Genomic DNA, 17,870 nt, shown 5'->3' with positions numbered 1-17,870 from the left:
GAATTTAACAAAATTCTTCCTAACAGTTTTTTGCCACTGGCCTTCCCTAATTCTGACAAATATATTTGAATAGGTTAGTTCAGAGGATGCAAAAATATTTACCTGAATGTCACCAAGACCAGAAGGTTTGAGCTGTAGGGAGGGTCTGGGACTTTTCCCCCTGGAGCACAGGAGGCTGAGGGGTGACCTTATAGAGGTTTATAAAATCATGACGGGCATAGATAAGGTGAATAGCCAAAGCCTTTTTCCCAGGATAGAGGGAGTTCAAAACTAGAGGGCATAGGTTCAAGAGGAGAGAGGGGAAAGGGATCTGAGGGGTAACTTTTTGCACATAGAGGGTGGTGTGTATATGGAACACGCTGTTAGAGGAAATGGTGGCGGCGAATACAATTACATCAGATAAAAGACATTTAGACAGATACATGGATAGAAAAGGTTTACAGGGATAATAACCAAATGCAGTTTAGGAAACCTGGTCAGCATAAACAAGTTGGGCCAAAGGGCCTGTTTCTGTGCTATATATCTCTACGACTAATTAGGTGCCCCTAAATCTTCACAGAGAACACACTTGATGCCCCAATGTCCATCTTGGCACAAATGACCTGCATGGTTCAAATCCACAATGTATTCTCCATTTTTAACTCTTTAATCACCACTCTTACCCTCCTCCCCAATAATACCTAAACCAATCATGGCCAACTGTGGGCTTGCGTATCAATAGAATTGGCCTGATATTCTCAGAGAACAATGCCAGCAGAATTATGAGCCCATTTGACAGAATGAGTCAGTGCAGGAACCTCACTAGGGTTTAATCTATTGAGCTACAGTTCTCAAGTGCTTGCTAGTTCATTAACTTGACCTATGAGCCAAGAAGAAGGAAATGATTCAATAAAGTAGCAATGAACATAAGGAAGGGAAAACAATGAAGGCAAAGGAAACAGTTTATAGAAACAGCAAATCTTTAAAAACTGTGGTTCCATTGGGAATGGGTATATATTAATACTGCAAAAGAATTTAATTGTTATGACAAACTACTAAGTATTAAGCAATTTAAATTTGTATCACACATTTTAAATTGATTATACACAGACATGGTATTGTATGTAAATGTGGGAAGTTGCAATTAATAAATTATATTTAATGTAATGAATAGTGTAGTCTGTGTTAATCAGTAGCACTAGCAATAGTGCATTCAGGGCAAACATTATATTGTAATTAGAGTATAGATCAAAAAAACTGATTGTTAACAGGACTCTAAGAAAGAAAAGTGAAAATGAAGCTTGTTAATGTCTGAGTATCAAAGAAGAACACAGTACAGGTCGAGTTTACATTTTAATCTAAATAAGACAGAGGTGATGGCCTAGAGGTATTAATGCGAGACTACTAATCCAAAAAACCAGGCAATGATCAGGGGAACCTGGTTTTTAAACCCACCACCACAGATGGTGGAATATGAATTCAGTAAAAATCTGGAATTAAGAGTCTAACAATGACTATTGTCAGGAAAAGCCCATCTGATTCACTAATGCCCTTTAGGGAAGGAAACTGCCATCCTTACCTGATCTGGCCTACATGTGACTCCAGACTCACAACAATTAGGAATGGGCAATAAATGCTAGCCTAACCAGTGATCCCCACATCCTGTGAAAGAACTAAATAAAAACACAGATGTCATTAGAGAGAAGAAAAAGTCCATTTTAACTCTACGCATGAGGTTGTCGTGCCAGTTTTCATCACATTTTATTTGGACAATCCGAATAACCTGAACATTTCTATCCAACTGCATGGTTCTACAACAAATTTTCATAGAGCCTATCTCCATGTTAGTTGATATTTATAATTGTAACATTCTACATTCTCAAACTTTCAACATGCCCTGTCTTTGCTAGCACCTCAGGCCCATTTTAAGGACTGTACTTCCCTATCTCTGATGTTTCTGTTTAATGGAGTGACAACATTCTGTTCTTTGGCATTTTGCAATCTGCAAACAGGCCCTTCAAATCCACAACTGTTTCCAGAAGAAACCAATTTCCACCTGATCAAGTCACTTCTTCACCATTTTTAAATACCTCCTCCTTAAAATCTAGATGGCCTAGAATTTGGCAGCTCAGGGCATTTTGTGATGAGGGCTGTAAATTTGAATTTTTCTTCCTCACTCTTCAATTTCAGTTATATTTGATCAGATATGCTTGAAGTACAAGAATGTGACATGATCACTGGGAACCATGGTGGATGATTGGACCAATATCCTACCTCATTAACCAATAAAATTCAAGAATTCACTGAGGAACAGTGTATTTGGTGAAGATTAGGGTGAATTACATATGAAAGTGAAATAAAGCGAGAGAATGAAGGATAGATTAAATGAGAGAAAAATTTAGAAGGGACAAGTTTTTTTTAACAAATTTTAATTTAAAGCTAAAACCTACAGAAACAATTTACCAACTACAGGAATGAGGTTTCACAGACAGACAGTTTCAACCAATACTTTTCTGAGCTCTACAGTTTAGTTCTGAGACAGACAAAGACCCTTCATCCGTGTTTGAGTGGGGGACTTCAGGAATGCACAAGAAATTAGAATTTGAGAAGTGCAGAGGTCTCTGAGTTGAGGATGGAGACAGTTAAATGCAAACTGAAGATAATACTAAATAAATCAGATCTGGGATTTATTCTGGGCTTGATAGATCATATTTTAACATTATGCAGTCGGTATCATGATGGTAATCACAAAATCATATTTACATGAGACTGTAGATGTTATCTAAGGAAAGGACTTAAGTTCAGTGCGCAACAGGAAGAGTACAAACAAGCAAGGCTATATAAGTATACCACAATTAAAAGTATCTTAACAGAAACAGCAAAACAAAGTTTGACCTGTTTCCTAACACTGTGTTTTTACAAATACCCAGGTGCAAAGAAATTTGACTCCTATCTAACTCCTTATTACTCAATTGACTTCTCACAGTTTCATACACTTGAACAGTGGAGACAATTTTCCGGTTCCTTCCCAAGTCTGCTGGCATGAACCTTTCACAGTTCTGATAGCCTTGATTCATTTCAGATCCTAATAACTTGAGGATTTCTATCTAAACTCCCCTGACTTAGAATCTTCACAAACTAAAATGCTACTGAACTAAAATTAGATTCTGAACACGACTCCTGATTCTTCTGAACTGAGATCTTGAATGTTTTTAAGTCAAAAATAAGCTAACAACCTTGATGTATTTACTCTATCTGTCATAAAGTCAACAATATAAACATTTCTAAATAAAAGCCGAAAGAACTGCGGATGCTGTGAATCAGGAACAAAAACAAAGTTGCTGGAAAAGCTCAGCAGGTCTGGCAGCATCTGTGAAGGAAAAAACAGAGTTAACGTTTTGGGTCTGCTGACCCTTCCTCAGACCCTTCCTCTGAGGTTGCATTGAACCACTCTGAGGAAGAGTCACCGGACCCGAAATGTTAACTCTATTTTTTCCTTCACAGATGCCGCCAGACCTGCTGAGCTTTTCCAGCAACTTTGTTTTTGTTCCATGTAAACATTTCTATTCATTAACATTACAGGGCCCAGGAACTTGACTGCAGTCATTTACTTTGTTGGAATTAGTTTCAACTTAAGTTCCTTAAGTTGCTGTTCCAAATGACTTTATAACCTCTTTTCATTCACAGAACTGACCCAAATTTGTATGCCTGTATTTTGAAATCCAAATACTAAAGTATAGATAATATGCACCTTTCAATATTCTGCCCCATCTAAAAAAAGTGAAAATCTATTTTTCGGAAGCAATTTCATTTTCAGTCAAAATTTCTTCTTATCTATGTTTCTGTTACGTTATCGATAGTAATGTTAACAATAATATGGTTGCATTGAACCACGACTGAATTTCACCACAACCATATTCACAACACAAATCCATTGTGATCATGGCATCCAGCTTCACTCAAGTTGTCTCTTGACACTCACTATAATATTATCAATATCAGCAACATGCCTAATTTTTAAATTATATGGCAGAGCATTAAACTCTAATGAAGCAGTCTTGATTTTTATCACAGAATCTTTCCAACAACCCAAAGAGTTATAGCCTGCACAAATAACAGTCTCTGCAGAGTTGTTGGATATGTAAATATTGAATTTCTGTGGAGGGAAGGGAAGACTCATAATCTCTTTAATCCGAGATTCTGAAATCATTGAGTAAACGATAAAAGATAATTGACTGGCTGTTTAATCCCTATCATGTCTTCTTGTGGTAAATCAGCACCCACACCAATGATGCCAATCTGAATATTCTCTCATAATTCAATGCTGCTAAAACCAGTGCAGCTTTCAAATGATCAAAGCGCTCTGACATTCTAACAATCAAAGAAACTACTACGGAACTGAAATTTGGAAAAATCTTCAATAAAATTATGGGATTATTGCTTGGTAAATTCCAAGTTCATGGCCTGACTTGCCTCATTACTATTCAGCTTCCTACCTTGCCAAACTCACCAAACAAGATAGATGTTGAGAAAACTCAAAATGGAAGCTACAGTGCATACCTGGCAAATTCAGATCACCACTTGCTCCAAAGGACCTCCATGCTGAACACTGGGCACCAACAGGTCAGAGAACGCTCCATGGGCATTGGCCACAGACACCCCATTTGCACAGACATTGGCATCCAACATGTGCCAGGCTCTAGCAACTCGATGGCATTCTCCAGTTTGCTTACACGATAATTCTGCTCTTCAATGCCGTACCTCAGGCTGCACCAGCAACTCTCATTGCAACGCTGCAGCAACAACACTGTGTGCTCGGGGACATGCACTCAGCTCAGGGACTGTGCCAGGCTGCATCTCCGGGCTCTTCATTCACTCTGACCCTACCTGGATGCTCACAGCATCTCTGCTTTGCCTTGCCTTTGTCTGCTTTGCCTGCTCAGCCTGAAGTACCAGACTCAGATCTTCAGCATCTGCAGTTCTTTGTTTTATTATAGTACCAGGCTCATATTACCAATGCCTGGCCTTGCCATTTAACACAGGACCAAAGGTAGGAAGCTTGTCATCAGGCCTCAGTCAAGTCAAGACTTTGACAAGTGCTGGCACAGTAATTTGAGGGCAGCTTCTAATACCAATCCAGGGAAGATATCGGAGAGAAGATGGTCGCACTTATGCTGGGCAGAGTGGAGAAGGTCATTGAACTACGCTTTACATTGCTGGGCATTCCTCTAGTTATATGCTTTAACCTGGCTGGCAACCTCGGACCAGGGTAGGCATGGTCTAGTATCGTGGCCTCCTCCTGGAGGAAGTGGGAGTCCTGCATCAGCACTGCTCCATCCAGCCTGATCTCCAGGTCCCTGCCCACAAAGCAAGCCAGCAAATATCCAAGGCAACTGTCAGGAACCATGCAGGACAGCTTTGGACTGACAGAGCCTGTCTGGCTACAGAGCATGCTTTTCAAGATGACGCGGGTGTGAAGGATGCCAGTGAATTCTGGGATACCCATTGAGCGGCAGCAAAGTGTTCTGGCAGTGTATGCAGTAAGTTAGGGGTGGATACAGACGTGACAGATGCCAAACGGTGGGGTAGGTAATGAATGAAGTGAGTTTGGTGAGGTACAGTGAGAAAAATGAGAAAATGCAGCAGCCCTCACAGCGGAAATTCCTCCAGTAAACCTATTGCAACTCAGACATAAGTTCTAGTTTTTGTCCTTTGTTACTTTGCTGTCCTTTTGTTTGTTCCCTAAAACTAGTAGCTCTTCCATATTCTAGAGTTTTTATTCTTCCAATGTCTCAGCACTGATCCCTGTGGAACAGCACAACTCATAACCCTCCATTCCAAAAAGCATCCTTCCACTGCTACCCTTTGTCTCCTGTGACCAAGTCATTTGTGTATCCATCTTGCCAGCTCACCCCTGATACCATGTGACTTCACGTTTTGTACCATGAGGGACCTTGTCAAAGGCTTCACTGAAGTCCATGTAGACAACATCAACTGCTTTTCCCTCATCAATCATCTTTGTCACCTCCTTAAAAAACTCGATCAAGTTAGTGAGACACAACCTCCCCCGCACAAAACCATGCTGTCCATTACTAATAAGTTGATTTGTTTCTTAATGCATATAGATCTTGTCTCTGAGAATCTTTTCCAGTAATTTCCCTACCACTGATGTGAGGCTCACAGGCCTGTAATTTCCTGGACTATCCCTGCTATCCTTCCTAAACAATGGGACAACATTGGCTATTCTCCAGTCCTCAGCCAAAGAGGATACAAAGTTGTCTGTCAATGCTCCAGCAATTTGTTCTCTTCCCTCCCTCAGTATTCTGGGATAGATCCCATCAGGACCAAGGAACTTATCTCCCTTAATACATTTTAAGACACACAACACCTCTGTCTTTTTAATAGCAACTTGGCTGAGAAATTTGACACACCCTTCCCTGAGATTATCCTCCACTAATTCTTTCACTTTGCTGGATACCAACACAAAGTATTCATTTAGGACCTCACCTACCTCTTCTGGCTCCACACATAGATTTCTTCCTTTGTCCTTAAGTGGGCCAACCCTTTATCTGGCTACCCTCTTGATTTTTATATGTGTATTAAAAGCCTTGGGATTCTCTTTAATCTGTTTGCTAATGACTTTTCATGACCCCTTTTAGCTCTTCCAATTCCTTGTTTAAGTTCCTTCTTACTTTCCTTATATACTTCAAGGGCTTTGTCAGTTCCCATACTCCTAGACCTTACATATGCTTTCTTGTTCTTTTTGACCAAGATCATAACACTCCTGGTCATCCAAAGTTCACTTAACTTGCCATATCTAACCTTCATTCTCACAGGAACGTGCCGCTCCTGAACTATTGTCAACTGCTGTTTGAAATACTCCCACATGTCCGATGTGGATTTACACTCTAACAGTGACCTCCAATCAAATTTCTCCAGTTTCTGTCTAATATTGTTGTAGTTCACCTTTCCCCAGTTTAACACCTTCACCCAAGGCCTGCAGTTATCCCTATCCATGAGTAACTTAAAACTCATGGTATTGTGGTCACTGCTGAAATGCTCCCCCACTGAAACTTCACTCACCTGGCCAGGCTCATTTCCCAAAACCAGGTCCAGTATAATCCCTTCCCTGGTTGGACTGTTTACATACTGTTTCAAGAAACCCTCCTGAATGGTCTTTACAAATTCAGCCCCATGCAAACTCCTAGCATAAAGTGAATCCCAGTCAATATAGGGGAAGTTAAAATCACCCACCACGACAACCCTGCTGTTTTTACATCTTTCTAAAATCTGCCTATATATTCTCTCTATCTCCCACTGGCTGTTGGGAGGCCTGTAGTATACCCCCAGCATTGTGATTTCACCTTTCCTATTCCTGAGTTCTACCCATATTGCCTCGCTGCACAAGTCCTCTGATGTATCCCCCTCAGTACAGCAGGGAGATATTCCTTTACCAGTATTGCAATTCCCCCATCCCATTTACATCCCTTTCTATCACACTTGAAACATTTAAATTCAGCTGTCAGTCCTGTTCCTCTTTCAGCCAAATCTCCTGCCAGGACAAAACTAAAACTTGATTCTGAATGCAACTTTTGACTTTCATCAACGAAGACAATGACCCTTGTGTTCTGAAGTTAAATTTAGAGTAACAGCCTTGACCTATCTATCATAATCTCATAAGAACGTAAGAAATAGGAGCAGGAATAGGCCATCTGGCCCCTTGAGTCTGCTCTACCATTCAATAAGATTATGGCTGATCTTTTCATGGACGCAGCTCTGCTTACCCACCTGTTCACTGTAACCTTTAATTCCTTTACTGTTCAAAATCCAGCTATCTTTGTCTTTGAAATGTTCAATGAGGTGGCCCTGACTGTTTCACTGGGTAGGAAATTCCACAAATTCACAACTCTTTGGGTGAAAAGGTTTCTCCTCAACTCAGTCCTAAATCTGCTCCCCCTTATTTTGAGGCTATGCCCCCTAGTTCTAATTTCACCCACCAGTGGAAACAACTTCCCTGCTTCCATCCTATCTATTCCCTTCATAATTTTATATGCTTCCATAAGATTTTGCCTCATTCTTCTAAATTCCAATGAATATAGTCCCAGTCTATTCAATCTCTCAACAGTATGAATGCAATGTCAGAAATCACACGACACCAGGTTATAGTCCAACAGATTTATTTGAAAACACAAGCTTTTGGAGCCTCGCTCCTTCTTCAGGTGTAAGTGAGAGAGGTGACATCAGACACAGAATTTATAAGTAAAAGATCAAAGGGTCACACAACTGATGAGGATGTATTATACAAACCTAAGATGTTGTTAAATTTTTAATGACTTAAAAGGTTTTAAATGATTAATATGTATATGTAAATCCCCGGATTTCTTTCAAGTCACTGCACTGAGAGAACTAAATGTTTTATCAGTGTAAAGAAGAGGTGACATTTTAGGTCAGACACTGCGTGTTAGGCGTTGTTTAGAATCTGTTTGCGTTTTGGTTTGGAGTCAGACTGGTTTTATGTCTAACAATAATCGCTGTATCCATTAACACTATAAAGGCCAGGCACTTGACTGCAGTCACATGCAATGTACCATTTAAGTTGCACCCATGTAAAGCAGTGTGTGTCTGAGCAGTGAGTGAGCGATGTTTCACGTATAGTGATCAGTGTTGAAATGCTGACCATGGCTTTGACTTCCGGTTCCACAGGTCTCTGTTGTGCACAGGACTGGGAATTTTGCACAGCCAATAAAAAAATTTAGCGAGAATGCTGGTCACATGCTGTCTTGGACTTGATGCACTCTGTTACTATTCCAAATGACCTCTGTCATTTTTACCTTCACAGAGCTTAACTACATATATGTGCCTCTATATTAAATGTTACATTATGTGCCATTCAACGCAGGAAGAATGAAGCCACAATGGAGCAATTTGACCACATGGGTGAGAAAATTCAAGGTGAGATGTTGCTGGACTTGAAGCCAATGTAGGTCAGTGAATCCAATGGCAGTGGTTGGATGAGAGACAATATAACCTGGTGCATTTACTCACTCCAGTCTGTGAACACTTCATGTAGATCCCTGTTCTGAGGCAACATCAAGGTGACAACATTGTGGCAAAGCTCACATTTGGTACAATTTGTGATAAAGTGCAACTGTGTCAGCCACACTTCTGAAATACTCACAGTGAGCCAAACAACCTTTCTATAGGATTATCCTTTAATTATAACTCAGAGTTCAGAAGCACTTAAACAGTAATAATTAAAGAGTTGTTTGTGATGGAGGAGTTTATTACCTTTTTTAATAATGAATAATAACACAAACTGAAATTGCATTGCATTCTGTCTTGGAATATATTCATACATGCAATCTAATGTGATAAATCGCATATTATAAAAATGGAATTAATTAATCCTGATTTGGGCTATGAACAGTGCAGCACAGATAACATAAATAAAAATTAGACAATAAACACAAAGGGATAGAGGGAATGCAATTGAGACAAAAAGGAGATTAAGTGACACCCTTCGCTGGGTCAAACTTGGTATTACCAAAAATGTTATTGGTGGGGAATGAAAGAAGGATCCATCTTAAAAACCGTACACAAGATTCAACGCAAATTGTGTCAGAATATATTGTAATATCACATATGTGAAGTTCACCAGGGTGACTCAACTTTTCTGTTCTGAGGAAGGGTCACTAGACTCGAAATGTTAACTCTGATTTCTCTCCAAAGATGCTGCCAGACCTGCTGAGCTTATCCAGCAATTTCTATCTTTGTTTCTGACTCAGCTTTTACCTTCCTTGAACAATTTGTTTTTTTGGAAAATAGCATCTACTTGACTTGAACTATCATTGAGACATAATCAGGCCACGATCCACTTGTCTGCAGGATTCAACCAACCGATAAGTAGGATTGGTGGCAGAGAATCCACCCAAGGTATCTCAGATGGTTCAATTAAACATGATTATGACATATGCAATGCATAAAATATTGGCGTGAACTTTGGGATATATACCTGTTTCTTTGGACAGGCTAGGAATCAGAGAAGAGCATGATCTGGAAAAAGGCATCTGCAAACTTCCAATATTTTTGCTCCTTATTTTGCAAGCATTCATTCTGTCAACCCCATCTCCCTTTCATCTTCACCTTCCTTAAAATGAATTCCTTTCATCATACGTCTGAACAGATCATTCTTTAGCTCTGCATCTATTTCCTTCATTACAACTCTGCAAAGTGCTCGGGGATGTTTGCCCATATTAGGAGTGCTATATAAATGCAAGTTGATGTTGTTGACATTAATTTATTAACAAAGGGACTTTAGCTTTGAACTACTATAATCCAGAATGGGACAGTTTGGAAATGAATTGTTTTTCATCATAGGGAGTAGATGATTTGTAGAGTGACAACTGGATTTGTTGTAAAATTAGTTTGATGAGATAAACACTGTAGAGCATCACCTTCTAAAGAAGGTAACTAGGACTCAAAAAATGTGTTTTGCTTTATGCTGTTGTGGTATTCTTTTTTTAAAAAATCACTTTGTTTCAACAAAAAAGGAAGTGTTTGCTCTTTTGCACCATTACAGGATGTGGTTGCTACTTCCTTTTGAGTTTTTTTTTGCAACCTTTACACATCTCACAGGTCACAATCTACATTTAAAGGGCAGTTGCTTCGATTTGACAAGAAAATGGCTCAGTGTTTTAGTCGGTTTATGATTTCACTGGCTTTAATTCTCTCATTTGGTAAGTGAAAATGTTAGTTTTATTTTTAAAATACTTCTCATTGTTGAGAAACTGTTGCAGGAAGTTGATTACATCTATGGTTTGTCAGCTCTGCTAGTGCCTTGTATAAACACGACTGCATAGGTTAGTGTGCTAAGTGTGAAAGGAAAAGAACCAGAAGTAAATCAGCAACTGATGAAGAGTTGGTCTGAATTCAACAAATGTTAGCTTCTTTCCCACATTGATTAGTTTTGTTTGGCCTTGTCGTTTTTCTGGTTCTTGATTGCTTTAGTCTCGACAAATCTTACAAATACATCTAATTGCTGAACACTTCTGATCTGAAGCGTACACTAAGGAAATTTAAGGTTCTTTGATGACCTGGCAAAGTTTCACTGAATTCAAAACTCAGAGAGCAGTTCCAACTAAACTTGAACTGAAAGCTTTGGGTTCTTAGTCAAGAAGTTTAAATTGAGCAATAACATAGAAGGAATTAACCAGCTTGTACGGTAAGTTGGTTTTTCATTGACATATATCAATAAGTTTGTTGAATTTCTGTCATTTTAATGTGGCCACTTGTGAATTACAGAATAAAAAGAAGTTAGCCTTTAGTTACCTTGCTCCTTTTCTATTTCTACAGCCTTTCATTGACAGATGCCATTTGGCCAGGTACCATTCCAATAGCACATTCAAGCAGTGGCTTTGTAATATCAAGCCTATGGGTATTGATGGGTGATTCCTATAGCAGTCAATATGGATGGGAAACTTGGGCATTCAGCATTTCCTGGGAGCATCTCTGCACTGTGCCAATTATCAGAATACATTGACTATTCTGTTTGTGCTAATTTGCATGTTGCCCTGTTAGTACAAAGCGACTGGTTTGTTAATTTGATAATGTTAGGGTCTAAGTAGAGACTCCCAAATCTCTGAACATGGCATGATTCCAATACAGATTCTTGCTGATTAATATTTCACTTGGAGATTTTACGTCTTCTTAATTGTTTCAAATTCATGGTATTTTCCTGATCCCATATTATCATGTATGACTTTGGGCCTCTCTACTGGTAGAGCATTGAGAATAAATATTTCAGAGGCTTCATGTCAAGAATAGAGCCTCACAAGATTTATCGTTCCCTTTTTGGTTACAATTAAGAAGGACAAATTGCTTCAATAAGTTTCAGTTTTCCTTGGCCAATTCTCTCCTGAGATTTGGGGAATCATGCTCCAATATGCTTTTTATGGCTGGAGGAGAAAACTCAAAGTTCCAATGAGCCCCTTCATGCACAAACCCAGGCAGTGAAATGTCACAAGACTATTTATCGTCAGAGGTCATTGCAACCGACAACATCCTTGGCCACAGTTCACCTTCTAAGCAAAGGTCACTGCACAACCATCAGGAGGAAGGAACCACACAACCATTTACCTTTAAAACTGAGACAATCATTTAGATTGAGAGTGACTACCTGCTGGCATTTACGAGACTTACCCCTACCTGTGACATCTCCCATTAATTTTCTCTCTTGAGTAAATTCAGTGTCAATGTGAAAAAATGATAAATGAATTGCTGTTCCTTCTGTTTGATTGGACTGTAATCAAAGTTTTACTGTTTCCTCTGTACGTAATGGTTTTGATTATCGGTCTTTTCATGGATTTTTCTTTTCTCCAACTGTTGCTTTTTGGTTTTGGAGAGATAGAATTGATTCCTAAGAGAGGGTTGGGGTCCTATGGCTTCACTGTCACCATCTGGGGTGGGCACTTTGTACAATCTTTGTAACCTGGTGGAGGACAGATTGCTGAACAGATGTGCAGCCCTGCATTTGCACCCGATAACCCTCGGTCATGACGGCAGCATTATAAGCTGCCCTGACTAAAGTCTGAGCTTTCACTGCAGCATTCCAATGTCAAGCTACTGTTGCTGGTGTCGCAAGACAGGTTGTCATGTTCAATATCTCTCTCTGCTTGGTTTAGGTCCAAGGGGTGCATTGCTGGAAAGGAAGGGCTCTGAGTTCTTCCTAGTGTCATGTCAGTGCTAGACGCCTCCAAGTAGGCTGGGGCTATTTTCCCTGGAGAGTCGGAGGCTGAAGGATGACCTTACAGAGGTTTTAAAATCATGGGAGGCATGGATAGGGTGAATAGTCAAGGTCTTTTTCCCAGGGCAGGAGAACCAAAACTAGAGGGCATAGGTTTAAGTTGAGAGGTGATGATTTAAAAGGGACCGAAGGGGTAACTTTTTCACACAGAGAGTGGAATGGAATGAGCTGCTAGTGAAAGTGGTGGAGATGGGTAGAATTACAACATTTAAAAGGCATCTAGATGGATATATGAATAGGAAAGGTTTGGACGGATATTGGCCAAATGCTGGCAAATGGGACTTGATTAATTTAGGATATCTGGTTGGTATGGGGAAGTTGGACCGAAAGGTCTGTTTTCTGTGCTGGACATCTCTATGACTGTATGACTCTAGGATCCTTGATAGTGACACAAGGAGGCTTCCTGATGCAACAAGAATATTTTTGTTTTGTGTACACCCATCAAAATGCTCATCAGATTCCTCTGCAGCAGAGTTCATGGGGCTATTTGTTCCTGTGGTGAGCAAGCACCTATGGTATCCTTGCTCCATCTTCTGGCTGAGGCCCACTCATGCCTCTGTCTCACGCAGGAAGGATCCCACCCGTTTGCTGTCTCTCAAAATGTTGCGGTATGTCAGTATCCGAGCTGGTTACAGATTGATATTAACTGACAGTGTATGTTCATCAGCGCTGTCTCACAGCCTTCCTCCACTGCCTGAGCTAGTTGCACATTTTGCAAGCATGCCTATCCTCTTCCAGTTAGAGAAAGGATAGTGTTTCAGTGAATGTCATCCAATCCGTTTGGCTAATGTCTCCTACATGGTCGAATACCTGGCAGCATGTGCAAGTTGTGAGATGTGGAGGTTTTGAGATGGTGGTGTGAACAATGGTGTTTTGAAGGGTTTGAACTTCAGGTATGTGTCCTGATTGTTGGAGATTGTTACTAGGTGAGTAATGAGGATGTGGTCAGTTGAGCAGTATCTGAAGCCAATGGTGCCAACGCATACGCCATTTCAAGGTGCATACATTGACTTTGAGCATGTATGCAATGCCATTGAATTTCTTGTACCACTGCATCCAGGTCCTCAGGGCTTGACTCCTTGCTGACCTCCATGGTTATCTGCTCTGATGGCCTTCTGACAATGTGTCTGCAGGCCTCCTGACCCAATGTCTACGCAGGATATCTGTTCTTCTTTCCACCACAATCCTTCGAAATCACGATCGCAAAGTGCAGTGGGTGCTAAGTCATGGAATAAATTTAAGGAGGAGGTGGACAGAATTTTAATTAATAATTGGTTGAAGGGTTACGGTGAGTGGGCAGGAAAGTGGAGTTGAGGCTGAGATGGGATCAACAATGATTGAATTAACTAGGGAGTAGGTTTGAGGGGCTGAATTGCCTACTCCTACTCCTCATTTGTTATGGTCTTATGCACACGCCCATTGTTCAGAAACTAGGGGGTGACAGTCTCCCTTGTTGTATCTCAAGTGAATAATTTCCAGCTTGTAGTCACTTCATAGCAAGTGCCAGAAGTTACCCCAGCCACAATGGAACTCCCCTTGAAGAGGTGCAGGCTAGTTATAGGCGATCTGTGGGTTAAGCATGCATTGTGATCCCAGCACACATTTGCAGGGGCTATCCCTTAGTTTGTTTAATAGAATTTCTCAATATTGTACAACCCAGCAATAAGACAGAGTCTTGTTTGGTAGACTTCGTGCAAAGCCAACAATAACAAACTCTTAATTAAGGTTAAATGATTATTAAATCACAATTATATTATCTGACGACTTTTGTAGATCACTTGCTCAGATTACATGTGCAAGTTCCTATGGAAAATTGAAATTCTTTTCAATGTTTGAAAAGTGGAAAATAATTGTAAATTAATTTTAATAACAAAATCAGTTAGATGCCAATCACATGACTCTATTGAAATATATCGTGGCACATTACAAAAACATTTCAGAACTGCATTTTTTTAATGAACATAAATCAGGTAATATATTAATTAAACACAAAGTGGGGGAGTGTCTGCTTTGCATTTTAGGCATAAAATTGTGGCCAGTTTGATAAGTGTTTATCTTCCATGAATTCTATTCAAACTAATTTGTGTAACAATGAGCACAAAACCTGCTTTCAACTGATACACCCGCCTTTTAAACTTTTGTTTTAAATTGCTCGATAGCATATTCCTTGATACAAAGACACAATTTCTTAAGAAATACGAGCTGGAGTAGATCACCTGGCCCCTTGAGTCAGCTCTACCATTCGATATGATCCTCTCCTTCAATGCCACTTCCCCATATTCAACTATCAAAATTCTGTTGATCAATAGCTTTACTTAAGAATGGTAACTCAATAAAGTTTGATAAATAGAGCCGAAAATCGTTTATCATAAAGAAAGTCATTTTAAATTAGTGTTAATCCATTCCCACCGCATTGTCTGATTTTAAATGAATGTAAAAAGATTTTTGAAAAACTGTATAAAGCTATTTTCCTGTTCAGCACAGCAGTCAAGAACTTGTATTTTTTTTAAAAAAGTTCAACACCTTTTAAAACCTTCCCTGTAGCCAGAAGATTCAATTTCAGTCTGAGAGTGTTTTCAAGTCCTGTAGAGGAACATAATTACCTGCAGCCAATGTTGATTAATTTATTTTGGGATCATGTAGGCATTGTTTGTTTCCTCATGCTTTATTTCAAAATTAACAGAGGTGCTCGCTAAACTTTGGTTGCGCTGTATGCAAATTTTGTGTGCTTCTACACTGGATCAGTTGATATTCCAACAACAGCTCCTGGCATACCAGTCTAATCAAGTGTGAGTCCCATATCTGCAGTTCATGGTATGTAATTAAAGGTCAACATTGAACAAATGTGACAAAACAGGCTGAGAGAAAGACTAAGGAAATGCTGGATGAAAAATAGTCACCAGGAATGTAACTTAATTTGCCAAAAGCTTGTCCTTTGAAAAGTAGCTTGGATGTTTTGTTACAATTTCAGCAGAGAAGAGTAACTCTCTTTTTAAAAGTAGTGGAAGTCCAAAATTGCAGCTTCTCTACCTCTCCTGCCACTTTCAATGATCTATGCACGTATCCCTCTGCTCCAACGCCCCTTTGAGAATGGTACCTCTTAATTTATATTGTTTTTCATAAGAAAGACTTAAGAAAGCCTGCGATGGTTGAACATTTAGCTTTATTTCTTTATTTTTCAACTTAATACTTAGAGTGACTGTAATGTTTAACTTTTAATGTTGTTCCTTATTTCTTGGTACCTTATTCTTAAGTTTTTGTACCTAGGTACTTGTACCTAAGATGGCGCTGTGTGTGGTGACATTAAACACTTTTCACTGTACTGCTGTACTTTTGTACTTGTGTACACATGACAATAAAGTCTAAATCTAAATCTAAATCTAAATCTTTTCAATGTTCTTCCTACCAAAATGCATCACTCACACTTCTCTGCTTTGAAACTCATCAGTTACCAACTGCCAACTCCCTGAACTTATGGAGTCCTTCTGGAGTTTTACACTGCTTTCCTCTACAGTTAACAATTCTTCTAGGTTATAACCTGGTCCCCAGGTGAAAGTAAGCCAAATTCCACAGGTATGGTCACCTCCAGAAATGATACAGCTCTGAGGAACATCCACCATTCAATCTTAGATGGTATTGATCCACCACTCTTATTTCCAAGGAACTGAAACAGCTTTAGTAACTGTGTGTTTGCTTCTTCTAAGTTTCTGGATCTAGATCTTTCTTTTTCGGCCTGCATGTACTGCACTACTGGAGCCAAAAATTTCTATTGAGTTCTGAGAGCTCTCTGTGCCCTTTAATATGATTTCAGTCAGGTTCAGTCTCTCCAGAGTTTTGGGTTTAAATCTCAGTTTCCTTAGGAAGTTTCACTGTTAGTAAGTTTCCTTCCACTTTTGCCTCTTTCAATTTCCCTCTTCAAATAGGGTCTCTGTAAAAATACAAGGTCTGAAATTATGGATTCCAGAAAATATATGTTGAATTCAAGCTAGAGATCAACTATGTATGTTTTAACATTATGTGCTTAACATTGCTCATCTCTACCCTCTGGTTCTCTATGATACTCAAAGGGCAATTTCCATTTCAGTACTCCCTGCATTGGCTACAAATAAGTTAGGAAATTCAGGACATCCTCACCAGGATTTTTCATTCATTCATTTTAATCATTAGAAATTATGGATGGCAAAGTTTTAATGCTCTCAACATGCTCTGAGCTGGCAATACATGTCACCTTTTTGCTACTTCTTGACAAATAAACAAACCACAAGATTTAATCATCTAAATTCAAATAAAAAGGTCCAATAAGCTTATCTAATCTTACTGTTCAAGAAAATAGATCCTGTTATCTTATGATGACAGCATCTGGCTGTTTCTACAATCTAGCAATTTATTTCATTCATTGATCAGTTTCAAAATGATGGGATTGTTGTGATGCAGAAGGTGGTCACCCAGACTACCCTTATCCATCAATGTGCCAATGAGTGTGCTTCTAATCAGAAAAAGTGGGCGGGTGTTGCATCTTTTACAGTTACAGGGGAAGGAACCGGGCGGGTTGGAGTGGTTGGTGGGGTGTGACACCGACTAAGGAGTGGCGAAGGAAATGGTCCTTGCGGAAGGCAGAGAGGGTTGGTAAGTGGAAGATGTTCCAGGTGGTGGGGTCTATCTAGAACTGGTGGAAGTGTTTGAGGATGACACGTTGGATACAGAGGCTGGTGGGGTGGAAAGGGGGACCCTGTCTTTATTATGTTTGGAGGGGGGTGGTGGTTAAGAGCTGTGGAGCAGGGAATGGAGGAGGCGCTATGGAAGGCTGCCTGGATGACAGAGGGGGGAAAAGAGTGTTGTTTGGAAAAGGCAGACATCTGGGGTGCTTGGGAGTGGAACATCTCCTCATCAGAGCAGATGCGATGGAGACAGAGGAATTGGGAAAACAGGATGGAGTTTTTGCAGGATACAGTTTGGGAGGAGTTATAGTCTAGGAAGCTGTTATATATAGTCTAGGATGCAGCAATGCAGTCATCGATGTAACTGCGGAAGAGTTGGGGAACAATACCAGCGTACGTACTGAAGAGGGACTGTTTGACATAACCGATAA

At 39.8% G+C, this 17,870-nt stretch overlaps 1 protein-coding gene across 1 annotated transcript in view; it reads left to right on the top strand.

The window, feature by feature from the left end:
- Positions 1 to 10,591: 10,591 nt before the first annotated feature.
- Positions 10,592 to 17,870, top strand: part of LOC109925211 (transmembrane protein 273-like) — a 65,786-nt gene continuing 58,507 nt past the window's right edge. The window contains exon 1 of the mRNA XM_048616280.1: positions 10,592 to 10,715. Coding sequence (XP_048472237.1) covers positions 10,661 to 10,715 — 55 coding nt within the window. The 5' untranslated portion in view covers positions 10,592 to 10,660. The remainder of the gene's footprint in view (positions 10,716 to 17,870) is intronic.

The sequence above is a fragment of the Rhincodon typus genome, chromosome 34 (genome assembly GCF_021869965.1).
Source record: "Rhincodon typus isolate 14 chromosome 34, sRhiTyp1.1, whole genome shotgun sequence".
NCBI lineage: Eukaryota > Metazoa > Chordata > Chondrichthyes > Orectolobiformes > Rhincodontidae > Rhincodon > Rhincodon typus.
The sequence above is the reverse complement of the archived record's forward strand: the minus strand, read 5'-3'. Positions and strand labels throughout refer to the sequence as shown.